Raw genomic sequence first — 24402 nt, 5'->3', positions numbered from 1 at the left:
AGAAAATAAAACTAAAAAGAGAAAATCGTCGTGGACATAATTCTAATTAGTAAACTAAATCAGGAAATATTAAGTTTTTTAACTTCACATTTTTATGAACTACACAAAGGTGGCTTGGTTAATAATTTGTTAGGTCAATTGGAAATCCATATGAAAAATTATGTGTGCTTCGCATATAAAATGGCAAAAAAACAGTTACTGAAAAATTGTGTACCATCAGCTCTTTGAGGGAGATTTAACTACTTTTTTAATTAAGAAACCTGAAATTAAAAAAAAAAAACACTTTATCTAAATTTTAATAGTACATGTGTTTATGTATGCATGCACAAATACACATATAGTCTCAAACATAGAGAGTTGAGTTAAGCAAATTTCTCAGTTCCTGGCACAGCATGGTAATTTATCCTTGAGCACCCCCACTCTCATTTCTTTCATTATCTTCTTTTTTTCCCTCAACTCTCATTCTCTTTCCTGGTTTTCTATAAATATCCATTCTAATATAGTTACTGTAAGTACTTTGCCATAGCCTTTCCTTGAAAATGTGTTTATTTTATGTGTGTTTAATTTATATTAATATTGTACTATTATTTTCATTCAATAGTTTTCTTCTCTAGTCGCAGCGATAGGTTTTGAGGTGTGAAAGTATGTTCTTTCCTTCTGACTGTGTCATAATGTTCTAAAGCCTTACATTTTACTTTTTTCTCTTGCTATGGAAATATAGTTTGTCTCTAACTCTCAGCTACAACAGATTTTGAAGAATGACCTTCGTGGATATGAGCAAGAGTTTCTCTGGGAAACAGCCCAAGGAGGTGGACTATAGCACACAGAGTATGAGTTTTACCAGGTACAGCAAGCTTCTCGCCAGGATGGTTGTTCCTATACACGGTGGATCATCCACAGAGAAAACCCAGTTCCATGAACAGACCAACCATTAGAAACGGAGTACTAACTAGCCACAGATAGCACTATAAATATGTCTTTGCCTGAATCAATCTTTGTATTCAATATAACTCCGATAAAAACTCAAGAGATTATAAAACACATTTGAAAAAATAAATTTCACAAACATCAAGGGATTCTGAAAAACAGTAAATAAAGAGGCTTACAAGATTTAAAAGCAATTGATGCAGGCAAGGAATTTTTAAACGAGAAACGTATTTGGTAAACTTAGTAATTTCTCTTTAACAAAGATCATCTTAGACTAAGTTATTCATTAACTGACTTATTTACATGTAACTGAAATATCATCATAGAAAATATTTGCAAAGTCTACAATTGAAAAATAATATACAGAACATAAAAAGAAACTCCTGCCAATGGATAAATTAAATTTAAAAAGGAATCTAGAAGGAAACTCAGCTAACAGAAAAAAGGAATCTCAGAGAAAACAGAACACAATTGTAGGAAATTAAAAAATGTTAAACTATTAGTTTGTATCAGTTAACTTATATAACTATAATTAAACTATTAGTTAATACATTAATTAGAATGATAAGAAAACAGCTCACCCATGAAATAAGAGTTGGGTATGAATTAACAAAAAAATTAAAAATCCTTGGAAATTAAGGATAGTTTTTAAATGTCATGTTATTGGCTATAAAAAGAATTCAGACTCTCATCTAGTTCCTAGTTCCCAGCTTCCAAGTACCTTCACTATAGCAAGACTGGGTTCTCTTGAGAATGATCCATATGCAAGGCTAACAATTAGTATAAATCTTCCTTCATGTCTTTTCTTAAGAGAACTGTGGTCCTTTTGCTTTTCAGGAATAGACATCAGCTCTCATTTAACTTTTATCCTTAAGACCCAGAATGCCATTATACTCTGTGAGTCTTAAAGGGGCTTATAGAGGTCAAAGGAAAATTAAATTTTAGGCTCAGTCTGCCTCATGCTGGGTCCAGTGAATCCACAGAGGTGTGTCTGTTTCACACACCTGAATATATATTTGGAAGAGAGAGACACAACCTCAGCAGTGTCCTCATACTGGATCTTCAAATTATAGAGTGAGGGCCAAACTGAAATCCCTAAAACTACTCGTGTGCAAAAAATAGTAAAACAAAAAAAAAACACATTGTTAGGTGTTTTGGTTCCGGTACCAATTCCAACACGTGGAGAGAAAGTGAAAGTCCCCTTACCAACAGAAAGCTATTTTCCTACAATATCAGGGTGTCTGAAAATCCAGTCCAATTCTGAGACTACCTATGGGGAGATACCATCAGATGCCACCGGGTAATGGTCCAGTCCTACAAGACTGTGCCCCCTCCAATCACACACACACACATACACACACACACACACACACACACACGAGGCCAGTCTCAAGTCCAGGTTTCACCTGTATGTCCGAACAACTGGCTACAAGTGACAGGTTCCCATGAAGTTCTCCTCTCTTGGATTTCATTCATTTGCTCCACAATTCATAGAACGCAAAGAAACATTTTACTTACCGACTCAACAGTTTGTAATAAAAGTATGTAACTCAGGAGCAGCCAGATGGAAGGGCACAAGGCAAGGCACGGGGGAAGGGCACAGAGCATCGCTACCATCTGCAGACACCACTCTCCCAGCACCTCCATCTTTTCACCAACCAAGAAGTTCTGCAAACCACGTCTTTGAGGTTTATCTGGAGGCTTCATTACGCAGGTGTGATTGATTGACTCATTGGCCATTGGTGATTGATTCAACTTGCGACCTCTTGCTCCTCACTGGAGGTGGGGAGGTGGGACTGAAAGTTCCAACTTTCTTTATTTTTTGTCTTTTTTTAAGGGCCGCACCCACGGCATATGGAGGTTCCCAGGCTAGGGGTGGAATGAGAGCTGTAGCCGCAGTCTTACACCACAGCCACAGCAATGCGGGATCTGAGCCGCCTCTGCAACCTACACCACAGCTCACTGCAATGCCAGATCCTTAACCCACTGAGCAAGGCCAGGGATCAAACCTGTGGCCTCATGGACACTAGTAAGATTCGTTTCCACTTAGCCACAAAGGGAACTCCTCAACCTTCTAATCACATGTTTGTTTCCCCAGGCATACAGCCCCCATCCTTAGGTAGGGGTCCAAGAGTCATCTCATTAACATAACGAAAGACACCTTTCCACTCTCATCATTTAGGACATCCAAGGTTTTAGGAGCTCTATGCCAGGAATGATGTTGAAGAGCAAATACATATTTCTTCCTATATCACAGGATCACAATATCTCTAGGGAATATGCCTGCAGAGTTTAGGGTCATCATCAAAGATATGAAAAACATAGTGGTGCCCGACCCTAACACCTCACCACTGACCCCACTTGTTCAGCTGGCCTGTATGTACTGGGATGGACATTGAGAATGACTGGATTATCATAACCTGAGTCAGACGGTGATTCCAATTATATACTCCTTTGTATGTGGTGTCTGCTAGAACAAATCAAAACATGTCCTGCCACCTGCTATCCAGCTAATGATTTGGCAAATGCTTTTATCTCCTTACCAATTAGTAAGGACAATTAGAAACATTTCACTTTCAGCTGGCAAGAACCCCTGCGCTGTTAGACCTCAGGGCAATTCTTCCACACCGTGACAGACAGGAGCTGGGATCATCTAGACATCCTACAGGACACCGTGCTGATAATAAAATATTGATCACATCATCCAAGATAACTTAGTAGACAAGTGGATGACTCTGGTGGGGAAAGATATTGACATTTTGAGTGCTTGACAATTCAGCAGGGTTTCTAAATGTCTAATAGTCTGAATCCGATCAGGGTATTTTAATGTAAAAGTCAAATTTTTGCACTTAAGATAACCTAGTGCAGAGGAAGAGCGGCACGGTGCTTTTTGGGTCCCTTTGTATATTAGAGAAACCACATTATACACATATTACAACATACTGTGTTGCTGTAACACATTAATAACCACTCCTCTGATGTTTAGTCCAGATGACCTAGCTCGTCCATTCAATGGGGGCTGAAGTACTGGTCACAAAGAAAAATGTGCTACAGAGACTCTAGAAAGCCCCATCAGAAGACTCTTAGTATAGACATCAAGGGCTTGGGAATAAAGTTATTTCTTCTTTTGCTGAACACCGTTTTGTTTGGTTAGTGCTTTGGTTGGTCAGTTGGCTAGTTTGTTGGTTTGCAAGTGGGCTCTGATAGAAACTGCATTCCTTGAACCAGCAAGTAATTCTGCAACTTGAGATGCCCATGATGAACTAAGGGCTCTTGGATTTGCCAGGCTATAAGGCTGGGCTTGTATAGAAGCAATATAATATTGAGTTGAAGCGATCTACTGGAAATCAGGCTCAAGTGGGTGGAAAAAGCACAGGTCAGATCCATGGAAAGTAGTCCAGACTCACTAAGCACCTATTCCTGCTACATTGCCCCACCCATTTCAATCAAAATTTATGACCTCATGAAAAAAGGTCAGTTCATGAAGGAAAAAATTCCTTCATTTTGCTTCAGCTTTATTTTCTTCTGTTAAATTTAACATAGGGATTGTATGCATTATACAAACTTTTTTTGAAAGTTTGAATATATTTATATATTGAAAGGGAGACTTTGTGGAATGATGTTAATAATGGTTACTTCTAGGTAATAGAATTTGGAGATTTGACTTTGTAATTTTCTGTATTGCTCGATTTTTTATAAAAAGCATATATATCACCTTTACAAAATCAATAAAATCTTTCAAAAAGAAAAAAGAGAAATAAAATTTTGAAAACTACAAAAAAATTTTTTTTCAGGTGGTAAAGGGAAAATTAACACGGTATTGCTATAAGAGAGCTCCCCACAATGGCGCTGGGAGGCCACTGAGGAAGCGTGACTTAGACACTTCTTAGTCTGGATGGAATCTGACTTTGACCACTTGTTGTCTTAATGCAGGCACCCAGAACATCTCCCCAGTGATCCTGAACTCAAGATACTTATCGGACCCCCAACCGAGCAGGGCCTGGTAGGACTCTTGGGCACAAAAACCTTTCTTTTTCCCCTATTTCTTGTCAGCCTCCATGGCCTTCCCTGAGGTCCAAGGGGCAGGTTCAGGCAATTGCTGATTAGGGAAGGGTGAGGATTTGCAAAGGGAGGAATAGTCAAGAAACCATAGTACAGCCTTGGGGCAGGATCCTGGTTCCCCCTCAAGGAATACACATAATGACATAGGCATTTTATATACCTAAAAGAAAAATTATAATCCTTATGCTTCTTTTAGAAATGAACAGTTAAAAACAATAGTTTAAAATTGAATAGCTTGGGGCCCTTCCTTGTACTTCTTCCTAGCATGATTGCACCCTAATGCAATCACCTCTGAGCTAAAGATTATGCACCCTGGGCATAAAGATTATAAGCACCTGATGTTTTTCAGGAACTTTCCTAGTTTGTTCTAATCTCTGATCATCATGCGCTTTTTGCATTTTGTTATTCTAGAAAAGGTCACGATGCAATAACCCAAAAGACCGCCACCTGAGTCAGGCCAAGCTCCACTGGCACCACCTTCCATGACTAAGGTTGCCCGAAAGAAAGGTTCACATTAGCCCCAACCCTGATTCCTTCTGAAACCCTGTTTTTCTCTTTTTAGTCTATAAAACTACCTGCAATCCTTCCCCAAAGGAGGGCACAGTCTTTAGGGGATTGGCCTGCTGTGACCTCCTCTGCCTGGAAGAGCAATAAAAGCTGTTTTTTTCCCTTTACCCCAAATTCTGTCTCTGCATTTCTATTTGAAAGCAGTGGACAGAGACTGAGTTTTGGCAACAGATCCTTACCCCAATTAACTTGTGGCAGCCTATCTACTTATTGAAACTTACCTTAAAATAGCCTTTAAGGATAAATATTTCCTTTCTTGCTTCAGAGTCAGTCATAATTCTTACCAGACCACGTTAGCAATCTTGTATCTTTTGTCTTTATAAGACCCTGACTCTTCCGCCACCAACACTATTTGTTTCACCTATGTATGTGTCTTCCGAATTGCAATTGCTAAGAGCCCAAATAAATCCTTTTCTAGGAGTTCCCATTGTGGCACAGTGGCTAACGAATCCGACTAGGAACCATGAGGTTGTGGGTTCGATCCCTGGCCTTGCTCAGTGGGTTAAGGATCTGGTGTTGCCGTGAGCTGTGGTGTATGTCATAGATGTGGCTCAGATCCCGCGTTGCTGTGGCCCTGGTGCAGGCTGGCAGCTACAGCTCTGATTAGACCCCCAGCCTGGGAACTTCCACATGCCATGAGAGCGGCCCTAGAAACGGCAAAAAGACCAAGAAAAAAAAAATTATTTTCTAATTTGCAGCATTGCTTGGCTACCAAAGTCTACTTTATCAATGGAAAAGGATCAATAAAACTCAGGTCTAGTTTACAGATAAGTCTGTACAATATATAGGCATCAAGCAGAAATATTCTGCCACAACAATTAAATCCCAATCAAGGGTGGCAATAAAAAGTGTGTAAAAAATGAAATGCTTAAGTGGGCTCAAGTGCAAGACTTCTGGTTGTTGTCTTGGTGTGGCATGAGACTGGCCTGTGATGAGTCTACCCTAATTTACAGGAAATGGCTAACAGTGGCTGACGGGTCAAGGACATAGAAATAATAGGTTTGCAAGGTTGGTGACAAAGAGGTCTGGTCAATGAGGGCAGACACATAAAACTTTTCACTCAGATGAGCCTTTCATTACTCCTGAGCCATGCTGTAACATTTCGTTGGCACTGGCATTGTTTTGCAAGTGAATGAACCAGGTTAAATGTCGCCTTTTGTTTTGGTTTTCCAGCAACTAGGTTGTTTTGGTCTTGAAACTGACATGACCTTTAAAAACTTAAGATCTTCCTTAACTGGGTTTTATTATAAGAATCACCATAGCCAAAGCATACTAATCTCTCAAATGCAAGAAATGACAGCTGATCACTATAGATGTTTAAATTGAAAAAACAAACCAAAACCGAAAAAAAAAGAAAAAGAAAATTAGATGAAAAAACCCTCAGCTACTTTGTATGCAAACAATGGGCTGTTTTGAGCTGTAGCAAATACCCAGCAATAGCTCAGTTCTTTATCTCCTGCTTATAACCCATCTGAGTGGAGAATAAGGCAATTAAGAGCAATAGCCCAAAAGAAAAGAAACAGATTTTACAGGATAAAGCTATGTAAAATACTGAGGTATTGTTAGAAATAATTATTTGATTAATAAACAAATACAGAATTCTGAATTTCACTTCAATTCAAAAATACCTACCAAGAAATTAGTATTTGCCATTGTGCTGGTCAGCTGAATACCAAAACAAATAAAACAATAGTTTCCTCCAATCTTGAGAGATTTTTAATTTAGTCACCAATTATCAAGCAAATGGACACTAATGAAGCTTGAATTCAACAAATGAAATGACGGGCACAGCGGTGGAAATGTGAGTTACAGAAGCAAGCCATTCAATGCCTATCCTTTTGAATCAACAGATAGTAATTTTCAGCATTCCAGGTAAATGGTATGGACATTTTATTTTTTTAGGCAGGTATTTAATATTCAGTGATACTTAGCATATCATTTACATGAATACTCCTTCTGTCCAATTTGGTAGTCATTAGCTCTCTATAAAATTTAGACTAAAATTAATTAAAATTATGTAACATTAAAAAGTCAATCCTCAGTCGCACTAGTCATTTTTTAAAAATCGTGTTTTAGGAGTTCCCGTCGTGGCGCAGTGGTTAACGAATCCGACTAGGAACCATGAGGTTGCGGGTTCGGTCCCTGCCCTTGCTCAGTGGGTTAATGATCCGGCGTTGCCCTGAGCTATGGTGTAGGTTGCAGACGTGGCTCGGATCCCGCGTTGCTGTGGCTCTGGTGTAGGCCGGTGGCTGCAGCTCCAATTGGACCCCTAGCCTGGGAACCTCCATATACCGCAGGAGTGGCCCAAGAAATAGCAAAAAGACAAAAAAAAAAAAAAAAAAAAAAAAAAAAATCGTGTTTTATTGTAGTAAGAACACTTACCATTGGGCCTGCTCTCTCAACACATTGTGAAGTGTGCAGTACAATATTGGTGACTGCTAGGAATGGGAAATGAGTTAAGGTTCACGGGGCCTGGTTTCAGTTAAGCAAGATGAATAAGTGTTAGAGATTGCTGTACAACATTGTACCCCAGCCACATTTTAGTGCACAATGATCATATGTGTCTGAGGCCTGCCATATTTCATTATAAAAAATGTTTCTTAGCATAGAAAGATGTTTTGGTTTCCTACGTGGAAACTTTCTTCCTAATTAACAGATGAGGTGGACTCACTGAATTTTAATGGCAATTAATGTTGATATTTTGTTTCTTCACTTATGTATTTTGTTCTACTTAATAGAGTATATTCTATTCTGTGGTAAAAATAATGGCTTACTTTCTCTTCTCTTTCTGGTTGTAAAACAAATGTCTTACTTTCTTCTGTTGGCAAGGGTCTCTTCACCGTTTCTTGTAGAGATCTTCATTCCATGCTTCTCTTTGCTCCCATCTAAGGAACAACGGGGGCTTTGGGTGGGTATTCTGTTTGGACGGCCGCAAATCTTATTTACCTTTCAAATAGAAAATATTAAAGATTAGTTACAACCATGTTCCAGCCATTCTGAGAATGTAGTGTTTGTAAGAGTTCAAAACAGTGACATACTCTTATTTATACCTCAGTATTAGCCTTTAGGACATATGTTTGTCAGTTTTTAAAGTGCAGAGAATCAAATTATCTGTATAAAATAACCATAATAAATTGGTACTATATGCATTTATATAGCTTGTATGTATGCAAGTGCCAAAATCATGAACAGAAATACACATATGCAAAATCAGAAAACTACATTAATAAACTAGCCTTCTTGTATAAACTGTTTAACAAAGTAGATATTATTTTAGGTTTATGTTCATATATCTGACTAATCATATACCTGTAATTTTTAATACAATAATTTGCTATTGAATATGTAGTCTATTTCTATATGAGTTCTAAGGATAGTTTTCTTAAAAACATTTTCTGAGAAATGGCAATATAAGATCTTACTTTGTAACAGTTGTATATCTTCTTCCTCAACCTGGATTGATTTCAAAGGTATTATTTATGGTATTTTTTAAAAAATTATATATCTAATCAAAAATTTTATTTTTAATACTATTCATGTAGTATTCATATAAATTATGTAATTATCATTTAAAAATTAAGTAGTTAGACAAATTACTATATAAAGAATCAAGAAAAGATTCACAAGGACACCTTATATTTTTTTTTAAAGTCACAGTAGTATAGTTAAAAATATATAAAAGCATTGCTTGAGAATCAGGAGACTTTGATTCTTGTCCTAAGTTTTTCTTAAGTGCTGAGATCTTGAAAACAATGGCAGAACTTTTCTGAATTGGATTTTCTTATGTGTAAGATGAAGAAGTTAGAATAAATCCTTCCACAGTCCCCTGAAAGTTCTAAATTTGAATAAGAATTAAAGGAGTTATGTATCAACTCATTTATTTAAACCATAATTACTTAAGAATGTGTATTAGATATTATAGAATAAAAGATGAGAAGCTGAATTTTCCCCCAGAGAGCTACAATTCAGAAGGAAAGGAAGAAAATCCCCCTAAACATCAAAGCGCATGGGCACCTTGGAAGAAAGCCTAGTCCACTCTAGGCTTCAGCTCGAGCCCACCCTGCCCATGTGACAGCTCTAGAGAACCCTGAAAAAAGGCTTGGCCCATGCTCACTTCTGCTCCAGGCTTCTTGCCAAAGCTACTGGGTATATGGACACTCCCAGACACGGAAATACCTTCAAAAGCAGGAGAGGTAATAGGTTCACCTAAGTAATAGAGACAAATAACAGAAATTCAAACAAAAGAAGACAGAGGAATATGTTCGAAGCGAAAGAGCAAGATAAAATCCCAGGCCAAAACAACAACAACAACAAAACCCTCTAATGAAACGGAGATAAGTAATTTACTTGATAAAATATTCAAAGCTCACTGAACTTAGGAGAAAACTAGAAGAACACTGAGAACTTCAACAAAGAATTTGAAAATGTTATGTATATGTATATATATATGAAGCTAATTGTAACCACAAACCAAAAAAAAAAAAACCAAAAAAAAAAAAAAAACCCACCATATATACAGAAAAAAGAGAAAAGAACATGGAAAGAGAATAAAGGAAGAAAAGAACAGAGAGGAACTCTAAATACATCTGAAAAAGATGAACAAAATGGCAATAAGTACGTACCTATCAATAATCACTTTAAATATAAGTGAACTAAATGACCTAATCAAAAGACACTGAAGAGGAAGGAACATACCCAAATTCATTACATAAGACCAGTATTACCCAGCTACCAAAACCAGCAAGAGACATTACAAAAAAAAAGAAAGAAAGAAAGAAAGAAAGAAAGAAAGAAAGAAAGAAAGAAAGAAAAAAGAAAAAAAAATTATAGGCCAATATCCCTGATGAACATAGAGGCAAAGATTCTCAAAAAAATATTATCAAACTGAATTTCACAGTCCAATAAAAGGATCACAAATCATGACCAAGTGGGATTTATTGCAGGGATGCAAGGATGGTTTATATTTTATTTTATTCTTATTTTATTATATTTTTGTTTTTTGGGGTCACACTTGCAGCATATGGAGGTTCCCAGGCTAAGGGTCGAATCGGAGCTACAGCTGCCCACCTACACCACAGCTCATGGCAACGCCAGATCCTTAACCCACTGATCGAGGCCAGGGATCGAACCACAACCTCATGGTTCCTAGTCAGATCTGTTTCCCCCTGTGCCACAATTGGAACTCCAAGGATTGTTTAATATCCACAAATCAATCAATATGAGACACCATATTAATAAAAGGAAGGATAAAAATTGCATGATCCTCTCAGTCACTGCCGGTGGGAATCAAAAATGGTACAGCCAATTAGAAGATGGTTTGGTGGCCTCTTACAAAACAGAAAAGTACTTTTATCCTATGAGCCAGGAATCGCACTCCTTATTCACCTAAAGGGGCTAAAAACCTATGTCCACACAAAAGCCTGCACACAGACATTAACAACAGCTTTATTTATAACTGCCAAAACTAGGAAGCAACCAGGTCGTCCTTCGGTAGGTAACTAGATAAATAAACTGTGGTCCATTCAGACAATGGAACATTATCCAGTGCTGAATGGAAATGAACTATCAGATTATGAAAAGACATAGTGAAAACTAAAATGCTTACTACTAAGTGGAAGAAGTCAATCCGAAAAGGCTACATACTGTATGATTCCAGCTATATGATTTTTAGGAAAAGGCAAAACTATGGAGTCAGTAAAAAGATCAGTGGTTTCCAGGGGTGAGTATGGGAGAACACAGGATTTTTAGGGCAGTGAAAGCTACTGTGTATGATACTGTGATGGTAGATACACGTCACCATGTATTTGTCCAAACCCATAAAATGTACAATACCAAGAGTGAACTCTGATGTAAACAATAATGACATATCATTGTAGGTTCATCAGTTGTAGCAAATGTATCATTCTGGTGGACCATACAGATAACGGAAGAGGCCCGGCATGGGTGCGGGCAGGGGCTATGTGGAAGAGCTTTGTACCTTCCACTCAATTTTGATGTAAACTAAAGCTGTGCCAAAAAAAATAAAAATAAAATTAAAAAAATAAAAAGGTTCGTTTTGAAAAAATCAATAGGTTTTAGCAAAGAATTGATAGTGAAAAGTTAAGAGATGTGTAAGGTCAAGATATTAAACAGCTCCAAGTGAATTTCTAATCATCGAAGCTAAAAAATAGTGATAGTGGAGTGTAAATATATTAACAAGGTGTTAAAATATTACAAAGGAGGAAAGTACCTTCACTGTCAACAACTCCTAGTAACAAGAACCAGAGGAAGATGATACAAGTTGACGGCAGAAATATCAAGAGTAACACTGTTTTAGTGACACTACAGGAGATTCTGAAACACAGAACAGTACAAGGGACACAGCAATCATGAGTCCAATGTGACTAGTTCTATAGCTCTGGACAAATTACGGAACCCCTACGAATCTGTTTTCTCACCCTTGAAACTTGAGAAAGTAAAACCACTTCACAGTTACCAGGTAAGGAAAATCGGCTCTCACCCTGTCCCTTTCATGCTTGATCTAAGACCATATCTGCTATTGAATGTATTTCCTAGGAAGGCAGACAGAAAGCTGAAAATACCAGCCTCACAAGACTTCTTCCCATTAGCCTCTTTGCAATTTTTTCTAGGTATAAAAAAAATGTACCAGCCACAGATTTAAAAGTCATCTTTAATTGTATCCAAAGGTACAGCATAGATAGCAGATTCTAATATATGCAAATAAATCTGGAAGCCCTTGTACTTGCTGGCTTGCTCTCACGGAGCGCCACTTCACGCTTTAGCAGAAGGAAATGGAAAACCATGGGTTCCTAGCACATTAGCCCGTCCTCTTAGCTCCCCTGAGTGATTTGGGTGGAGCATTGCAACATTAGCACCTTCTGGATATTGAAAAAACCCTCACACTCGCTTTGACAATTTTTCATCTCTGACGTACACTGCAATTTCTTTCCTCATTCTCCCCCCTGGTCTCTACTGTTCTCCCGTGCAATCAGTCGCAAGTGTCTTGGGAAAAAAAAAAAAAAAATTGTTTTCCTCCCGAATGCGTATCTACTCCTGCTTTCAGTTCCATCTCTGGCTTCCCACTGATTTTCAAGTTCCCATCTCACCTTGAAATGTCTCTTTTAGTTGCTCCTAACCTGTATCACTTCTCCCACTCTGATCAAGCATGTGCTGCAACAACTGCCTGTCACTTAGCTTACTTTCTCCATTCTCATGGAAATCTTGGTACTGTATGCACCAAAGTGCAAACTTCTCTTTAGAGCCTCCCTCTGCTCACTCAGTCTTCTTCAAATCTGTAAATATTCAAAGCCTTTAGCTTATAATCTCAAAATGCTTTGTGAGAAATAACTTCAGTTGTTCATTTTCATTAGATGCCCATCCGCAGAGCCTCCATTTCTTTTGCAATAATGGTTTAAAATGTTTATTAATAATAATAAAAATTGAAAGCAAAAATACTTAGAATACTAGATATTGAAAAGCTGTGAGGCGTTCCCATTGTGGCTCAGTGGGTTAAGAATCTGATATAGCGTCTGTGAGGATGTGGGTTCAATCCCTGGCCTCACTCAGTGGGTTAAGGATCTGGCATTGCCACAAGCTGTGGCATGGATCATAGATGTGGTTCAGATCTGGCATTGCCGTGGCCATGGTGTAGGGTGGCAGCTGAAGCTCCTATTCGACCCCTAGCCTGGGAACTTCCATATGCCATAAAAAGAAAAAGAAAAAAGAAAAAAGTAAAAGAAAGCAGTGAATGTGGAGATACTATAAGTGTTGATTAAGCAATCTGTTTCAGAGGATGAGGCCAAGGTGGACCGACCCTACCTTTCTATGTAGCAGCAGGAGACCGAATCAGGATGCTTAGTGTTAAAATGAAAGCCAGTTAAAAGAAATTATATGAGCTTGCATGTATGCTTGAAAACAATAACAGCAACAATAATAGAAATAAGAAACAGGGTAGATTTGGATATGTGCTGTGCTCCAGTGTATTAAAAGCTACTTTTAAACTACTTGCAGCTGTAGTTCCCTGGTAGCCTGAGTTAAGGTTCCAATATTGTCACTGCCTGGCTTGGGTCACTGATCTGGCGAGAGTTCAGTCCCTGGCTCGGGTACTTCCACATGCCACGGTTGAGGCCAAAAAGAAAAAAAAGTGTAGGGGGGCCTATTTGGAGGGGCTAAATGATTAGCAGTTTTTGCACTTTAAACAACAAATGTTGAGTTTATCAACTCTGTCTCGCCCAGTTCCTTATGAGACTCAGAAGTAGTTTGCCAAAGAACTAACTGGTGTTAGGGGTAAAATCTGTCACTACAAACTAGCATGAGGCTAACTTTTCCAGACACTGATACAATCTTTGAATTTCATATCATTCAAATGAGAACAAACTTAGGAATGTAGGTTGGACCAGATCACCAGGGATGGGAGGGGGATTAACTGGTAGGTTCATGAAGTGTGGACTTCAGCTTGCAGACTATGGTAATTAATGTACTCACGATCCACAAACCAAGGAACAGCATTATACCCGGCAGACAGGGAGACATTTCCCATAGGAAGGGTGAGAAAATATTAGAATAAATTTAATAAGAACCCATGAAATCTGAGAAGAAAGAAAAAGAAACACTCATTTATGAATGAAGGGGATTTCACTACTTGGTGATGCACTATCGGAGGTTAAAAAAGAAGGGGAATTAAAGCTGCCGGCTGTTTTGAATCTGACAACTGGGGTCAGCAAAGACCTCACAACCACCGTGTAGCAGGTGGACAGCAGAGTAAGTTCGTTGCTTTGGTTCGTCTGTACCTTAGAGCAGGAGATGCATTATAACTTAAAAGCTTTGATCTGGAGGTACGTCTTAGAGGTGGTTCTAAATGATGGACTGGAGATAAAGAGAATGTTAAGGACCAGCATTACCTGCACAGAGCCAATAGTTCAAGTCATGAAAAGGGCTGGAATTACCCAACGTACACAGAATACAAAGAGGTCAGAAAAGAAAATCTTTCAGAGGTGGAAAAAAAAGAACTCGGATAATACACCCCTCCCCACCAAAAAATAGAGAAAAAAGAGGAAATGGAAAGGAGGACGAGGAGAAGGAAGGAATAAAGGGGTAAAAAAAGAAGGAAGGAGGGAGGGAAGAGGGAACAGAGGAGGAGGAATGAAGAGAGGGAGAGACCAAAGGAGCAAGGACCTTAGACTAACAGAGATGAAAGTCACATAGAAGTTATCTAACCTTGGAGTTCCCATCGTGGCGCAGTGGTTAACAAATCCGACCAGGAACCATGAGGTCGTGAGTTCGATCCCTGCCCTTGCTCAGTGGGTTAATGATCCGGCGTTGTGGTGAGCTGTGGTGTAGGTTGCAGACTCGGCTTGGATCCTGAGTTGCTGTGGCTCTGGCGTAGGCCAGCGACTACAGCTCCAATTGGACCCCTAGCCTGGGAACCTCCATATGCCCTGGCAGCAGCTCAAGAACAGGCAAAAAGACAAAAAAAAAAAAAAAGTTATCTAACCTTAATCCATAGGTAAGAAAACTGAAGCCCAAAGCAGGACAATAACTTTGATAAGATAGAATCTAGCTCGTGGAAGAGTCATTTATAGAATCAGTGGTCTCTTCTTTATGATTAGTGGCCTTATTATTTATCTTCATATCTATTGCAGGATGGGTCACATTATTTAATATCTAATTCCTATGTGCCCTATATAAATAAAATAATTTTGTGTGAAAATGATTTAGATATGAGCAGAAAATAGAATTTCATTTTTCCTATGTCTGTGGAAGTGGATGAGAGGAAACATGGCAGTTATTCCCTCTAGGATTCCTAGGAATGGGAGTTCTGTGGCTCAGCCAGCATATTAGGTATCCAGAATTGTCACTGCAGTGGCTCAGGTTGCTGCTGTGGTACAGGTTCAATCTCTGACCTGAGAACAGCTACATGACCTGGGTACAGACAAAAAAGAAAAAAAAAAAAAAGATTCCTAGGAATAAATAGAGATGGAGAGAATGGAAGAATTATAAGGATATAGACAACTTGATTTCTGAGCTGGTTGTAGGAGGAAAATCAGAATAACTGATTTATTTTATTTGCTTTTTAGGGCTGCAGCCACGGCACATGGAGGTTCCCAGGCTAGGGATTGAATTGGAGATACAGCTGCTGGCCTATGCTGCAGCCACAGCAACACAGGATCCGAGCAGCATCTGTGACCTACACCACAGCTCACAGAAACGCCGGATCCTTAACCCACTGAGTAATGCCAGGGATCAAACCTGCGACCTTATAGTTAGCAGTCGAATTCATTTCCACTGTGCCCCCAGGGGAACTCCATAGAATATCTGATTTATGAAAAGAAATCCGCTCATGATATACAACTGCCAAATTCCAATTTTGTGAGATAGTAATGAAAGACTTTCCTCTCTTCCACAAAAGTCTAGATAACTTTGTAAAGAAGAATCGTCAGTAAATTCCTGATCAACCATTACAATGAAATAATTTGGTCTATTTAACACTTAGAAAAGCAAACTGTGTCACATTTCATTATAACTGTCACACTAAACATATGTTACACATTCTTAGATTTATGAATCCTCAAATATTCCCCCAAATTAGATTTGTTTCCAATATAAAAATGCTTTTCATATTGCTACCGATCTGTAGTTATACCTGAAATCCATGGTTCAAATTAAAACCTTTCTAATCCACCTCTATTTTTTAAACTGCAAATTAAAAGATCTTCATGAATAACTTATTTTTGGTGTTGCAAAGAACTTTCAGACGTTACCAAGCATTTAATATCTTTTCATGTAGGAGGCAAACTGACACATATGGGTGTTAATGATGTTATTATAACTGCACAGTGAATGCTTGTGATGGTTCATTTACGTGTCAACTTGACTGGCCCCAAGGTACACGGGTTAAACACTGGTTCTGCGTGTGTCTGTGAGGGTGTTTACAGACGGGACTGGCATTTGAATCAGTGGACACAGTAGAGCAGATCACCCTTCCCAGTGGGCGGGTATCAGCCAATCCACGGAGGACCCGAGCAGAAGAAAAGACAGAGGAAGGAGGCATTCGCCCTCGCCCCATCCGAGCCTCACTGGGACAAATCATCTCGTCTCCTGCCCTCAAACTGGGATTCATACCATCAGCTCCCCTGGTTCTCAGGCCCTTGGACCCAGACTGAATTATGCCTCCGGCTTTCCTGAGTCTCCAGCTTGCCGACTGCAGATTGTGGAACTTCTCAGCCTTCATATTTGTGTGAGCCAGTCAACTCCTCAAAATAAATCCCTTCGGAGGTCTATTCATCCCATATATCCTAATACTTCAGTGAGTCACGTATCTTTTAACGAGTGTACAAATTGCTATTAACATCATAAACAGTCTTTCCTGCAGTATAATTCTGCTTTTTGTTTTGTTTTGTTTTTGTTTTTTCTGTGTGGTGCCTCACCCACGGCTGTTCCTGGACTAGGGGTCCAACAGGAGCTGCAGCTGCCAGCCAACAGCACAGCCGTGGGAACACAGGATCCGAGGCACACCTGTGATCTACACCACTTTTAAAATACTAATATAGTCTATATTGCAACGAGGCATATTTACAGCAAGTGTCCAACTACTAAGGCTCTGCAAAGAACTGCCTTTAAATATGTTATTGGTTAAGAATTTTAAATTGGCAGAAGAGGCCCAGTTCCCAGGAAAAAGCAAAAGTTACAGTTGAATAAGGGGGAAAAGACCTACTGTCTCTACTTTTCAAGGGCTGGGGATGTGTTTATAGTTAAAAAAGAGCACATCAGACCCTTTTAAAAGTATTTACTTAAGAGCCACAGAATGTCCGGTCTTGGATGGTTGGCTTCTGTTTGTCTTTTCTTTTAATTTTCCAGAAACTGTTTCTCCATATGGATGCCTGTGCCTATCACTATAAAATTGCCACCAGAACTCATTTATATTTAAAATTAAAAGAGAAGAGGAGAAAGAGGGGGAACAGCCTAGGGAGAAACAGAACAATATTTCTATTATCTTGATTTGGCCTATTGTGAGCCCGGCTACTTTGGTACATGTACAAATTACACCACCAGAGGGAGCTCTACATCTCAGTCCTCTTCATAATCATTAATTAAGCTTATTGTGTGGATCCACGTAAAATCATTTAGTTTGAGACTCGCAGAGAAAAACCCAACTTGTAGACCAAAAAGACAAAGATTTTGAAACATGAAATCTTCATAAAAATCCAGTCTTTAATGAAAAACTACCAGACTGATAAGACAGTATCGATGTTATCAAATGAGAAAAGGAAAACCATCTCAGAATCCTGGATTAATTTGTCCTAGCTGAGCTGGCTTGTTGTCAGGAATAGGAAGAGACTGAAAACTGACCAAACAGTCAACTATTTCCTCTTTCTCTTTCCTTTCCTCCTTCACTTCCTAACTTCTGTCTCTTTCTCTCTCTTTTTTTTTTTTCTTTCTTCCTATTTTCCTTTCTTCCATTTATAGGGAAACATTAGTTTATAAAATTCCCAGGACTAAAAGCTAAACATGTGCATTTATTCCTTGTTTATCTACAGACTGCAATGGCCACTAATAAATTGAGCCTCTGTTATTTGTAGAGCATTATTCTAAGAGCTGGAGGGCAGTGATGAACTTTTTCTCCCAGGATGCTCACATTTTAGCAGGGGACCTGAAAAGAGATCATTAACTAGATGACTTTTATGTCTTGATGAATGTTACTCAGTTAAAAATGGACATCTGACAGCGTGACAGAGTAGGATGAGGATGGACTGCTTCAACTAGGTAGTCAGGAAAAACTTTAAAAAGTAGTCTTTGAATTATGTTCTGAATGAAGTAAAGAGGCAGCCGTGGGAAGATGACAGGGAAGCGCTTCATATACAAATAGAAGAGTCATGAAAATAGCCCTGGGAAGAGAAGGAAAGGAGGCAGCTACAACTGAAAAATGCCATAGAATAGTGGGGAGAATGGAGGGAAGAGAGCAGTGGTGGGCTGGCCAGATGATACCTTTCATATACACTCTGCTGAAGCATGAATCTGTGTGCCAAGTGGGCGCTGAAGTCAATGGAGAGTTTTGAGCATAATGATAGTACGATTGGTTTTATGTTCTAAAAATATCATGCTGGGATGGACTGGGAGCTTGGGATTAGTAGTTGCAAACTATTAGATTTAGAATGGATAAGCAGTGAGGTCGTACTGTATAGCACAGGGAACTATATCCTGTCTCTTGAGATAGACCCTGATGGAAGAGAAGAAAGGAAATGTATGCATGTGTGTGTATGTGTGTGTGTGTGTGAGAGAGAGAGAGAGAGAGAGACTGGGTTACTTTGCTCTACAGCAGACATTGGCACAACACTGTAAATCAACTACACTTTAATACAAATTTTTAAATTTTTTTAAATTACAAAATAAAAATAAATAAAAACATCACTCTGGCTGTTGGTTGGAGAGAAATCTGAGCACGGCATTAAAAAAGTGATAAAGAAAACGGAAAGAGTGAATCCAGAGGTAAAGCTTTTGGTACAGTTTGGAGAGATGATGCTGGCTTTGCTGAGGGTGGTCCATGAGGACTGGGATCTAGCTGAAAGATGCACATGCTCTGAGGGTGGAGACAGCAGGACTGGAGGATGGATGCAGTACAGCAAGTGAAGAACCAGTGGATTCGAGAATGTCTGCTGCTATTTTGGGGCTGAAGTATCTGGGCAAGTGGAGTTAGAAAAGAACGGATTTGGGGAGAAAAAGAAATGTCTCCTTTGGACACATTTGGCTTTCTATGACTATTATTCATCCAAGAGGAGATGCCCAATAGGCTGTTAGCTACATGAGCTGAAAACTCAAGGCTGAGTTGGTTGTCAACAGCATACACTTGGGATGAGTATAGATGGAGAGACCATCAAAGACACCTGGAGCATGACAACATTTGCAGGTGGAGACAGAGAAGTCGAAAGAAATTCTGAGAAGTTTTCAGAGAAGTTGGAGGAATCCCAGGAGAATGGGCTGTATCAGAATACAAACGAAGTGTTTTCTTTAAAATGAAGAATGAATCAGATATATCCAGAGTGATGGACAGTCATATAAAATGAAGGTGAAAATGAACCACTGGATCTTAGGAGAAAAAGACCATTAGTGACTTGCGAAAAGTGTGGTTTCTACGAAGAACTGTGGCAGAGAGCACAGTCATCAGTGGAACTAAGAGATAAAAAAGACAAGATAGCAGGGCTGGTGAAAATACGCCAATCTTTCATGGAGTTTTGTGGCGAAAGTGAGAAGATTTATGGGATAGAGTCTAGAGAAGGCATGGAGTCAAACACATTTTTGTTTTGTTTTGTTTTGGGACAGTAGCTATAACCACATGATTCCAGCTGCAGTGGTAGATACCTGACTTCAGATCATTTGGACTGAGTCCTATTTTGAAAAAGGGAATTATTTTTCAACGTGTGTGAGTGACAGGGAGACATATAGTTTAGATAAATAACCTGAACTTGGAATGCCTCTGCTTCTACACTTATCCATGGCAGGTAAGAATTGTGTTCCATGTATGGGAGGTACTAGATCATTGAATGTAGATTGTATAAGAAAAGAAATGGGGGGGGAGAATGGGAGAGGAGAGTAAACATGTTGAACTTTTCCATTAGACAAAATAATTTTTGGATGATAAATATGAAGGTAAGTGAGCTGGAGTGGTAGAAACCGATGACTCTAACGTGAGATATGTGAACGATGGGTTTCAGAGATCGTGCCAATCCAGGTGATAGGTTTGGGAAGGCAGGAGTGATTTGAGATGGGATCAGATGATGACATACACAGGTTGGACTAGTGATTTCAGATAATCCAAGACTCTCGGATTCCCCATGGTCACGGATGTTAACCGGAAGAAAGGCATAATAGACTTGATCCTGGAGTCAGAGCCACCTATGTAATACCCTGGGAGTGGTTAGAGGGTTAGGACAGCCTGGAGCATCTAGGAAGGCTGACCACACCACTGGCAAAGGTCGGAAAGATGCTATTTACTCCAGTAAGAATAACTGGCATTTGCAGGTTTTAGGAGAGAATGTACAATGTGAATTTAAGCAAATAACTTACAAGCTCTGCTCATCTTCTGACATTGGAAAAATGGACTTACCTCACAGGGCAGCGGTGGGGATTTTATAAAATTTCTTTCCCTTTTAATTGTGTGAAGGAAATTTTTATTGATAAGGGCAACAAAAACTAGAACTAGAACAGATCTTGCTGATTTCTTGTCTTCAAGGAGTTTATAATCTAAGACGGGAGGTAGGGTTTCCAGCGATGAAAGCAGTTGGTAAATATATAAAGCTAACTTCAATACAACATAAACAATGTCTCTGTAGCTTATAAGCTATGTGTCAAAAGAATGTAAAAAACAGTAATTTGTATAGAAGCCCAAAGAAAAACCACTAAAACCAGAGGAATCAGGAAAGGTTTTAAACGAACTTTGAATCACTGGAAGAAAGAGCAAAAGAGAGAATGGTCGAGGGGGTGGAAATGGGGTGAAATTCTCAGCAGTGGATATTAACTCGGTTATGCTAAGAGAAGCTTGACTCAGTTATGTCTTCACTATGATCTCTTGAGGATAAAAGGATAGTTTTTTCCTTCTGTGATCAGTGGGCTTTGTGATATTTAAAACTCTTCGAGTTACACAGTCTAAAATGCTACAAACTACTGGACTCTGCCTTAAAAAGATGTGGGCCAGCCGCCCTGTAGTACCTCAATATTGACATGGTAAGAAATCACAAGGAAGGAAGTAAAACAACTCAAAATCAAGTTTAAGTACAGGACACCTTGAAAGGCTAAGTCATATCCCTAGAGACAAAATCAAAGTTTGACATTTCATTTACCAAAGGGAGTAAGAAGCCTACATTGTAAAAGAAGATTTTTGGTAAAAAATTCAATAATTAGATAAAAATAAAAAGGAGATAAATATGAGCATATTTGCCCCACTTTTTCAAAGCTGAAGATGCTTGAAGGTGCTTAAGAATTGCCATCAGCTAGAGTTTAAAATCATCACAACCTATTTATTCTGCTGTCACTGGGTCTCTTGTGTTTTCATGTCTCCTCCCCTGTGTTGGAGAGTTTCTCCCCCTAGAATGGGCTTCCATTGGTTCTTCCTTGGATAGACACAAGGGTTTCCTTGCAGTCTTATTCTGCAGTGCTCCCAACTCTGATCCTTTTCCCCAGGCTCCCGGCTTCATCTTCCTAAAGCACAATTTTGGTCACACTGCTTCTCTGATCCAAAGCTTTCTATGGTTCCTCCCATTTCTAATGAATACAAATTAAAGCCTTTCAGGTGAATTTACAGCAGAACCTCAAAATTTCCCAGCACTCCCCTATAAACACCAGGCACTTTAGCTCAACTGTATTACTCATAGTCTCTAATTACCCTGTGATTTTCAGTCTTTAAACTGTGCTTCTTTTCCGTTTGTCTGAATGTTACCATCTTTCGAGGTTCAGGTAAAACATCACCTGTGAAATTAAGCCAGCCTTGATCTCTTAACTCGAGGTTATTTGTCAGCCAGGCAAGCATTTGCCGTCTACATCTCAATAGAATTGTTCTGTCTCAATTTAGAGTAGTATAGAGGAATATTTTGCTTGGCTGATTTCTTCTGTTCCTAAATGTTATCAATGCTTCCTTCTAACTCCCCAAACAAAGCTAATACATATTTGCGTGAATAAATTAGTAGTTTCTTGTCAATTACCTTATTTGTTGGAAATAGGCAAATGATAATTCTGGAGACAATTTAAATGCCCCCTTCCATAAAATACTCCAAGTGCGGCATTGTGTCTTCCTATTTACTACGCTGAGGAATTACAGGTTTTTTATAAATCCTGACCACTTGCAACTAATCTTTCGTGTAATAGTCGGACATCAGAATATTGTTAGAAAGGTACTTAAAAGAGACATTGCTGACAGGGGAAATAATTTCAATACATGTTATAGGCAAATACTTATTACTCAGAAAAGTGAAAAAGACAAATGGCTCAAAAAAAAAAAAGCAAACGGACACCCAAGTCACAGCAAAAAGTACAAAGGACAAACATCATACAAAAGCTGATAACCTTAGCACTTATCTGTGAAATTAAAAGTACAATTTTCACCCACCCAAACAGAAAACATTTTAAAGATTGACAGCATCAACTATTGGCAAAAGTGTTTGGAAAATTATCTCACATTGCCAGCCTGAAAGTAAATGGGTACATTCAACTTTTGTTGTAGGGGATTAGACTGTTTTTAAGTTTTTAGTCCATACATTCTACCAGACAGCAATCCTACTTAACCATAGCTCACCTAGAGAAACAACACCACTTAAGAACAAGGAGGTACAGGAGTTCCCATTGTGGTGCAGTGGAAATGAAACCGACTAGGAACCACGAGGTTGTGGGTTTGATCCCTGGTCTTGCTCAGTGGGTCAAGGATCCCGGCAATGCCGTGAGCAGATGCAGCTCGGATCTGGCATTGCTGTGGCTGTGTCGTGGGAACCTCCATATGCTACAGGTGTGACCCTAAGAAGCAAAAAACAACAACAACAGAACAAGGAGGTATGCACAAAGATGCTAAATAAAGCACTTATTTTCAATGATGAAAACAGAAATTAATGTTCACCATTCTGTCATGACTGTGACTACATAATCATAGTATAATTTGGAATACTACCTAATGGGTAAAAGTAAAATATCAGAACACATTATGAGTAAAAAAAAATTCAAAAAATGATAAGTCAAATAGGATACAATTTATGGTATTCAAATTAAATACCATATTTCTGCTGTTACACTCATTTACCCATGTGAAAGCATTTTAAAGGTCTGGAAGGCTACCTAATGTTTTGAATAGCAGGTATATATCCAGAGAAGGCAAAGCAAAGTAGCTGAGACCTAACCGTCTATAGCGCTCCCCTCGACTTTATAAACATGTACAAGCAGAAACATACAAAAACACACATTTTATTCTCTGTTTTTGGTCTGATCTTACTAAATTAGAATTATATTGTATATATCTCTACCAAGCTTTCTTTTGCAACTGAAATGTCACTTATTTCATGAACATACCAGAAATCACTAGCTAGACACAAATGTCAGTTTTATGCTTTTTAATTGATGTCTTGTACATAGAGATATGCACACTCAGAGAATATGTCATAAATGGGATCACATCGTAATGCTGGGTTCTAGTTATTAAATGCCATGAAATTTTTTTCCTGTTATTTTGCTTGCTTCTTCAACTCCCATTCCCTTGGTATGGGCACTCACATATTTTCCTTCCCAGATCATCAGCTGAAGTAAATCATCGATCATACTTTTCCATTTTTCACCATGTTCATGTGCCCACATATTTTGCACATTAACACATTCACACATATATACATATAATATCTATTTATAAACAGCCTGTGCACAAATCAAATGCTTTATAAAAATAGGATCATATGTGCATCTATTCATTTCACTTTCTCAATTCCATAATATTACATAAAAATCCATTCGCATCTATTGCTACAACTTCAATTCATCACCTGTGATGCTTGCCTAACCCTCCTCAGTGTAGCTGTATCCAAAATTATTCAATAATCCCCCAATGTTAGATATTTATTTGTTTCCAGTGTTGTGGTTAGCATGTTGCTGCAAATACAAGCATCTTTATATTGTGGCTTTAAATGCTACTAGTACTTTTATTTCAATACAATAAAGCCTCTAGAAATTGGAATTTGGGGTCAAAATAAAAGAATCCCAAGGTAACTGAGGACAGAGAGGGGCTGCTGCTGAGAGGATAAAATTAAGATGAGAGATGTTTAGAAATCAAATATACAGAGCCTTGATGGTCATATTAAAGCAATCTATCAACTCTACAATTGT

The 24402-nt window shown here is 38.7% G+C and overlaps 1 protein-coding gene across 5 annotated transcripts in view; it reads right to left on the bottom strand.

Annotated features, from left to right (window-relative positions):
* The window catches only part of GPC5 (glypican 5), a 1359194-nt gene that overhangs the window by 1060749 nt on the left and 274043 nt on the right, over positions 1-24402 (bottom strand). For 4 of the 5 annotated variants that reach the window (XM_021065368.2, XM_084982488.1, XM_021065370.2 and 1 more), the window contains one exon: positions 8369-8502. In XM_021065368.2, the coding sequence (XP_020921027.2) occupies positions 8369-8502 (134 nt within the window). Of the gene's footprint in view, positions 1-8330; positions 8503-24402 lie in introns of all 5 variants that reach the window. The other variant, XR_014820113.1, reaches the window with a different exon arrangement.

Source organism: Sus scrofa, chromosome 11 (genome assembly GCF_054392235.1).
Source record: "Sus scrofa isolate SSC_HxYL_T2T_F1_AM1 chromosome 11, Sscrofa_HxYL_maternal_Yorkshire_Landrace_v2.0, whole genome shotgun sequence".
In the NCBI taxonomy this organism is placed as follows: Eukaryota; Metazoa; Chordata; class Mammalia; order Artiodactyla; family Suidae; genus Sus; species Sus scrofa.
This window is presented reverse-complemented; position numbering and strand designations above follow the sequence as displayed.